The sequence below is a fragment of the Grampus griseus genome (assembly GCF_964374135.1).
Source record: "Grampus griseus genome assembly, chromosome: 17".
NCBI lineage: Eukaryota > Metazoa > Chordata > Mammalia > Artiodactyla > Delphinidae > Grampus > Grampus griseus.
In genome coordinates this window covers 58,040,506-58,048,709 of record NC_139011.1, presented here as the reverse complement: position 1 = coordinate 58,048,709, position 8,204 = coordinate 58,040,506, and the positions used below count along the sequence as shown (strand labels likewise).

Below are 8,204 nucleotides of genomic sequence, written 5' to 3'. Positions count from 1 at the left end.
GTGGCGGAGCCCGGCAGTTTAACGTGCTTCTTGCCCTCAGCGCCTCGGAAGCCGGCAGCGGGTTGGGACTCCTCGGCGCGCCGGAGGAAGGATATCTGTTTGGAGGGTCGGTTTGTGCGCGCGGCTTTAAAGAGGGGGCAGCGGAGGGTCTCCCCGCACTCCGCCTCTCAACTTCGAAGGCCCCACGCGCCCCGGCTCGCTGCTCACCTCTCCGCCGCCCGCCCCCTTCTCCGCGCGGGACGCTGCCCGGAGCGCAGCGGGGCGGGGGTGGAGGATTAGGAGGCGGCCGGAGGCGGCGGCCCGGCGGGAGGCGGCGGCGGCGGCGGCGGACGCGTGAGGCAGCCCCGGGGAGCGAGCGCGAGCCGGGCGGGAGGGCGAGGCCGAGCCCCGCGAGACCGGAACGCCCGGGGTGGGGGCGGGGGCGAAGCGGAGGGGGAGCGCGCGGGACGCGGCCCGAGGCCGGGCGGGAGCCGGGGCACCGGGCGGCGGCGGCGGCGGCGGCGCGCGCGCCATGTCGTTCAGTGAAATGAACCGCAGGACGCTGGCGTTCCGAGGAGGCGGGTTGGTCACCGCCAGCGGCGGCGGCGGCGGCGGCGGCTCCGCGAACAATAACGTTGGCGGGGAGGCCTCGGCTTGGCCCCAGCACCCCCAGCCAAGACAACCCCAGCCGCCAGCGCCGCAGCAGCTCAATGGGCGGGGGGCCGACGAGGAAGTGGAATTGGAGGGCCTGGAGCCCCAAGACCTGGAGGCCTCTGCCGGGGTGGCCGCCGCCGCCGAGGAAACCAAGGAGTTGCTGCTCCCCCAAGACGCGGGCGGCCCCACCTCGCTGGGCGGCGGTGGCGCAGGGGGCCCCCTGCTAGCGGAAAGGAACCGTCGGACTCTGGCCTTCCGAGGCGGCGGCGGCGGCGGGGGGCTCGGCAACAATGGCAGTAGCCGCGGCCGCCCCGAGACCTCGGCGTGGCCCCTGAGGCATTTCAATGGGCGAGGGCCCGCGGCCGTGGAGCTGGAGCTGGACGCGCTGGAGGGGAAGGAGTTGATGCCAGACGGCGCGTCCCTGAGCGACAGCACCGAGGACGAAGAGGAGGGGGCGAGCCTGGGCGACGGCAGCGGGGCGGAAGGCGGCAGCTGCAGCAGCAGCAGGCGGTCGGGCGGCGATGGCGGGGACGAAGCGGAGGGCAGCGGAGTGGGAGCTGGCGAAGGAGAGACTGTCCAGCACTTCCCGCTCGCGCGGCCCAAGTCCCTAATGCAGAAGCTCCAGTGCTCCTTTCAGACCTCCTGGCTCAAAGATTTTCCCTGGCTGCGCTATTCCAAGGATACTGGCCTTATGTCTTGCGGCTGGTGCCAGAAGACCCCCGAGGACGGGGTAAGCGGGGACCTGCCTCCTGTGGGGCACGACGAGCTTTCGCGAGGGACCCGCAACTACAAGAAAACCCTCCTTCTGAGGCACCACGTCTCTACCGAGCACAAACTCCACGAAGCCAACGCCCAGGTACGGTGTATTCTGCGTCTGCTTCGGGGGAAAGGTTTATCAGCTGATTACCCCGTTTTCCTGGGTGAAGACATCTTTCCTGTTGGGAGAGAGGTGTCGGGAGCTTACGCGTGGGGGGGTTAGAAAACCTGGGAACAAGTTTTCAAAAGTTACCGGGGGAGGGGGGAATAACAATTTTCTAATCGTAGCGCTGAATTTGTTTTAATTTTTTCATGACGCAGATTTCTTTGCCCATCAGATTGAATCAAAAGGAAAGTTTAATACGCGAGGTGGAAGGGTTTAACCCTGTAAGGTTAGCTTTGTGGGGTCAAAATGTTATTAGCTGTGGTTTTAGGAAAGCTGCTTTATGTTGGTAGTCTTTCAGCTTGCCGGTGGAAGTCAAATCTGGTAACTCTTTGAAGAATGAATTAAACAATTTTCTTAATCTTTGACGCAACCCCTTTTAGGAGAACATCCAGCGGAGAAAAATATTTTTTATCATATCAGGATAATGTGAAATATGAGAGCAGTATGTAAATGTAGGGGACGCTACGTGCATAACTCCTTTTTCGTGGATTATTTTACTAAGTTCATCTCCATTAAACTTGTTGAACTTCTCTTTCCAAAGGCATACTTTTGGTAAATTGTGGTAGTTTTTGTTTCCTTCTACCCAGATTTTTGTGCTGAGATTTTCTGTAATCCCCCCTTTTCAAAAAGTTTCTTATAAATGCAGTTTACTTTAAACTTAGAATATTTGAGATGTTTAATGTAAAGTTACTTATACCAAGTAGTTGATTTGGACTGGTAGAGCATGTATTTACCGGATTCCTTAAAATCATAAGTTCTTAGTTATAAAACAAGCTATACTTTAGCTGTTCTTAGCTCTTGTTTTAATATTTCTAGTCTAAAGATAATAGTCTTACCATTTTGATAATCCTTTTTCAAGCCAAACAGATGTTGATCAGTGCTTCGAAGACTTTTAGACAACCTGTGGTGGTGGATGGAATTTATTCTTTTGTATTGCTAGCCATTGATTTTAGAAAGTCACCTTTCGGATATTAGTCCCTTTGTGTTTTTATTGGAGTGATCTTGCTGTTCAGAACACTTATACTGGAGTTAGTTAGGCACTATCCAATAACCCTGTAGCCCAGAAGTTTCTCAGAAGTTGAGGCTTTAACGTTAAAGCATAGGGTTGTTTTTCTCAGGGGGCAATGGCAACAGTTTTTGCACAAGTTTTAGTTGCCTAAGCCCTAGAAGGAAGGTCACTTAAAGATATAAGGCCCAGAAAGGTTAAGTAAATTGTCCTAAGTCTTACAGTTCTTCGTGATAAATGAGACTGAAGTCTATAAGGAATGTTGCAATGGAAAAAAAAAGTTTTGGAGTAAATCTAGGTTCAGATCTCAGCTTTCTGCAATTACTAGCTTTGTGAGCTCGGGCACTGGAGTGCCAAACTTGTCTTCTGTATGCCGAATACAGATGTCCCTTACTCTGCCAAGTAATTATTCTGTTCCCATTTTTCAGAAGAGGAGTCTAGAGGTTTTAAAGATTTATATATTCCTGAGGTTATTTAGTAGTATGATGGAGAGGTGGAAGGCTTGTGAAAATGAAAGTGTGCTTTTCTAAATGGTAAATTGGTTATTTAGAAACATTTAAAAAGACAATCAAAGAATTTTCCTAATCCAGTGGACCAGTTACTCTTATCTTCTTCAGCGTAGTCTACGTGTAGGCAGATCTGAATGGGAGTACAAATTATAATTAGCTGCTTAGTGAACCTGAAATCAGAGGAAGGGGAATTAGTTGGATAACTTTATGATAGACTTAGTGTGGTGTATCCTTCTCCCCTAGGCATATGTCTGGATTAGGGAATTCATTCCTAGGTAAAACCTTTCCTAAACTTAATCCGTGAGTTACCCCTCCCTTACCCTTTGCCCCCTTAAACTCCCTTTTTACAGATATAATCTTTAGACCACCTTTTTTCTCTTAGGACATTATTTCATTAGACTGAGAGTAATAAAGTTTAGTAGTCATGTTTGTGTAACATGACTATTTATTGGTTCCCTGGTTTGGATTTTGGATGTTATTTGTTTTCATTCTAACTAACCTTAGTTTGAGGTGTTACCTTGTGATTGACCCCAGGTACCACCTATAGAATCCTTTTGTCTTGTTATTACATGAGTGTCAGGTTCAAGAACTGACTTATTTTTTCCTATGGGCAGAGTTAATCACTTTTTTTCCATTCCATGTAGCCTTTGATTACCTGTAGGAGGCAGTATAACACAATCTGTAAGAGCATTCTGGAGCTTAAAGAAGGGGGACCTGAGTCCTAATCCTCTTTCTTGGCAGGAAAATGAGTTAGTTAACTTCTAGTTTCCTCATGTATGCAAAGTATATATGCCAGCACGTAATCACTCAGTAAATGATAACTGTTATTGTCATCATTACTTATTTTCGTTGTAGGTAACTATAACAACACTTTTTTGGGGGACTTGGTACCTCATGTCTCAGTGTTACCAGTTTTCTCAGTTTGGGAGCCACTTTATCTCATGGAATCACTCTTGATTCTAGAGAGCAAACCAGTTCTCTTCTTCATACTTTTAGAGACTCTGGCCATTCAGTTCTTTGAACATTGAGACTTTCTCATCATACATGCAGTTTTTCTTACCTTCGTAAGAAGTATCTTGCATTAGCCTTGTCCTGTCTTAAAAATGCTGAAATAAGAGTTTTGGAGTTCCTCCGGCAAGAATTAAGTTTGAGGCTAGGGTGTAGTTCACTCCCTTTATCCTCCCCTCCCTTTTTTTTTTTAAACCCAGAGGTCTAGCAAGATAGTTTTATTATTATGAAAATAATACATGCTTATTTTCAAAAATTGGAAAAGTATAGAAGGATAAATAATAGATGAGTCTCCCTCTTACCTAGTTCCCCCTCACCTCCCAATAACAATTTCTTCTATCTACTTCCACAGTCTTTGCACATAGATGCATCTGTGTGTTTATCCTCTCTTATTTAAACGTAATCAGGAGCACATGGAGGCCTGTTTTTTTAAGAGTTTGGCCAAATCAGTATGTGAATAAGGGTTACTTTACTTTTTGTTTCTTATGCCTTCTGTAAGAGAAAAGTTATTTTCCATTAATTCCATGGTGGTGGCCAAAAAACTGTGGCACATTTTTTTTTTTTTTTTTTGGCTGTACCTCATGCCTGTGGGATCCCTAACCAGGGATCGAACCTGTGCCCCCTACATTGGAAGTGTGGAGTCCTAACCATTGAACCGCCAGGGAATTCCCTGTGGCACATTCTTAAAACCTTTGATATTCTTCTGTTATTTGGATGTTGGTTGTTAAGGATTGCTCATGGGAGAGTCCATAAATATGCTTTCAGAATCTGTTCTGGAGCCTTCTATTTCAGAAATACCCTTGTATTTATAAGGATGTAAGGGACAACATGTAGTTTCTGTTTTGAGTAACAACTGCCTATATCTTAAGAGTCAGGTTCAGTGATTAGCTCATGTAGGATTTGACCATTCGGCCCAGAGGACTTAAAATTGCTTTAATAACAGTGATTACCACTGTATCTTGGTTCAGATCACTTTCTACCCAGTTGTGAAATTTTCGTAGCCTAAATCACACATTCTGTCAACTCTTTCCAGTTTAGTAAGCTTAAAACATGCACTCAAATGTGTTATTGTTATAAATTTAGTTAACCTTTCCAGAAAGTAAATATTTAATTCAGATCAGTGATCTGATTAAAATTACTAATTGGAATATGTTGGTGAGCAACAAAAGCAAAGGTGAGACAGATCTACCAGCCTTCTTTGCATTTGGCAAAAATAAGTTGTTTGTTTGTTTTAAAGATTTTGGAAGAAAGACTGAAAAAACCTTTCACTAGGAAGGAGAAATAGGTATTACAGAGGACTGCGGAGCCAATGGCCCATTAAGTAATCAGTTTGTATAATACTTAAATAGGTTCGAACAATCATTCATTGTGTTTGATTTGGTAAAAGCTGGTTCCTTTCCCTTGTGGTTTTTACTATATGTTACAGTGTATCTAGAATTGGCTTGTTTCTCCCTCTTAAATTTACGTACACATATTAGGTAGATACAAGGCACTGAAGATAAACCTATATAAATAAGACATTTTTCTGCCCTCAAGAAACTTGTACTCTAGTAAGGAGAGACAGACATAAAATGATAGCTACCATGTTAGAAGTATATTCAAGTTACAGTTAAGACACTAAGGAAAGTCATCAATTCTATTTGTGAAGGTTGGGAGAAGCTTGTAGAATTGGCTCCTGACTTAATTGTGTTAAGTGAATAAGTGTTGAAGAGGGGAGGGCATTCCAGGCATTGCAGTTGGAAGCAGCTTGAGCATAGTGGAAATTGATGTCTTGATGTGTCTGAGAAGTTAGATGATTTGGTTGTTGAGCAGGATGAAAAATCAAGTTTGAATGGGTAGACAGACTCCAGGTTATGGATGATCTTTTTATGTTGAAATGATTGTATTGATATTTTATTCTGCTAACAATGGGCAAACTATTTAGCAGTTTTAAGCAGGGGAGAACCACGATGAAATATGTGTAAGTTGCTGTTTAGAAGCACCTGTGTAGTGTGTATGTGTGGGTTTTGAGGAGAGCTCGTAATAAAGCATATTTTTGGCATCTAAAATTGGTTGGAAGTTGTAATCACCTGAAGGCTAATACCCCAGGCCTATAGATTTAGAATTTCTAGGGATAGTACTTAAATTGCAAGGAAAGATGCCATCTCTCAAGGAGATCAGAGAAGTGATAGAAGATTGCAAAGGAGATCTTCCTTTCTTTCTCTACTGACTGTTACATAATTTGTCAGTACTACTAGCAGGCACCTATTTGGCATCATGTTCGCTGTGGCCTTGTTTGTCCTCATTACTAGAAATTGAATTTGGGTTTGTAAGTGGACACTGATGTTTGAAATCTTTCAGTATACTGTTCCAGTGGGTTGCTGCAGCAAAAGTAGTAAAGATTTTTGGTTTTAATGCTTTTAGCTTACACTTTGATGTTTGTGTTGGAAATTGTGTTTTCTACTAATCCATTTATCAAAAGAGGACTGTAATTCTGGGTATGGAGGTAAATACTAATTACTTGATTTTTTTAGCCAAATAGCATTTTTTAATTTATGGATTGACTACAGATGAGCTCACTGCAACTGAAGTTCCCTCTCCCGTTGTACCCCTCAGAAGGGTGGGGAGACTGGGTAGTGTGGTCTTGGATTCTCTACAGGTTGGTGGCATTATCTAGCTCCCCCAGCTAGAATGCTGTGAAGACCCTTTGATCTCCCTCCCCACCCCTACCTTGAAATCTAGTTAATCACTCAAGTACGGATTTTACTTTCCAAACTTTTTTCCAGGCTCTGCGTCTCTACCTCTTCCCCCATTATTATCTCTCTTACCTAATTAAGGTCCTTGTTTCTTGGCAAGTGCAGTGTGTTGCACTATTAACAATAGATTCCCCTGGTCACAGTATCTCTAGTCTTCATCCCCTGATAATTATCCTCCACTTTGCTGGCACAGTCATCTCTATCTGCGAATTCAGTCAGATCACTACTTCTAAAGCTCTGTAGGCACCTATAGCAGTGGTTAATCTTGTGCAGGATTCAAATCTCTTGATAATCTGATGCAACTTATAGACACTTAGCTCCAAAAACATTCATAAGAGCATATTTGCATTTCTTGGGCTTTTTTGGGATCACCTTGAAGGTCTTTCATAAATCTAGAATTGTGAGGATCTGTAGACCATCTTGGTTCTTTTTCTCATGCCATCTCATTTGCTTAGAGTGCTCGTCCTGCCATTCCACTCTTGCATCCTTTAAGGTTCAGCTCAGATCTTTCTTTCAAAAAGCATCTCCTCCCCCACCTCCAAAAAAACTGGATTAGATGCACTTCCTCTCTGCTCTCATAACATGCTTGTTATACTCTTCAGTACCTTAAGAATCTTGCTCAGTAGTGATAACTGCAGGTTGGGAACTAATTCATTTTGGGTCTGCAGTGTACAACCTGTCTAAAGTAGGCATTCACTTCATGCTTATTAAATAAGTGAGTAAAGTCAGGATTTTTCAAGATTTTAGCAGCTTTTTCTCTGAGTAAAATATTTACTATTTTTTGGCCTCTCTGGAAATAAATTTGAAGATAATAAGCTGTGAGGATTTTAACCAAATATATACTTTTCTATATTTTCTTAATTTTGGAAAAGTTAATTAAGGTGTCTTCCAGATCTAAAATTATAATTTTACGTATGAGCATCTTCACAAATAAAATAACGGAAGACTTTTCATATTTATAGATCCTCTGGTATAGCAAATTATCTGATTTTTGAAGTCTGACTGTCCATTTCCTTAAAATCTCCTTGTTTATCTAGTTTAGACTAATGTCTGAGCTAAGTCGTGTTTTCCTTTTTGGGAAAGGGAATAGAAAATTTTCCAACTGGTCTTTAAAAAGACTAGTTTTGGAAATATTTAAACCTTTTTATCAGTATATTTTTACTTATCAGTGATATCTCATGTTTATCAATATACTGAGAATGGACATAGAATGTTAAAGAACTAGAGAGAGAGATGACTTCTTAGGGATCTATTATTATTTTTGTCTTTAGTACTAGGAATTTATTTGGTTCAGCAAATAATATTGGCAGTTTATTTTAGCGCATATTTTGCACTGTTTTACCCATATCCTCAAATAATACTCCCACTTGTTGAATACATATACTCTTGAC

General features: G+C 43.3%; 1 protein-coding gene across 2 annotated transcripts in view; it reads left to right on the top strand.

Moving 5' to 3' along the window:
* Nucleotides 1-511: 511 nt before the first annotated feature.
* The window catches only part of ZBTB10 (zinc finger and BTB domain containing 10), a gene marked incomplete at its 5' end in the record, with an annotated part of 31,343 nt that continues 23,650 nt past the window's right edge, over nucleotides 512-8,204 (top strand). For both annotated transcript variants that reach the window (XM_082674740.1, XM_082674739.1), the window contains one exon: nucleotides 512-1,489. In XM_082674740.1, coding sequence (XP_082530866.1) covers nucleotides 512-1,489 — 978 coding nt within the window. The remainder of the gene's footprint in view (nucleotides 1,490-8,204) is intronic.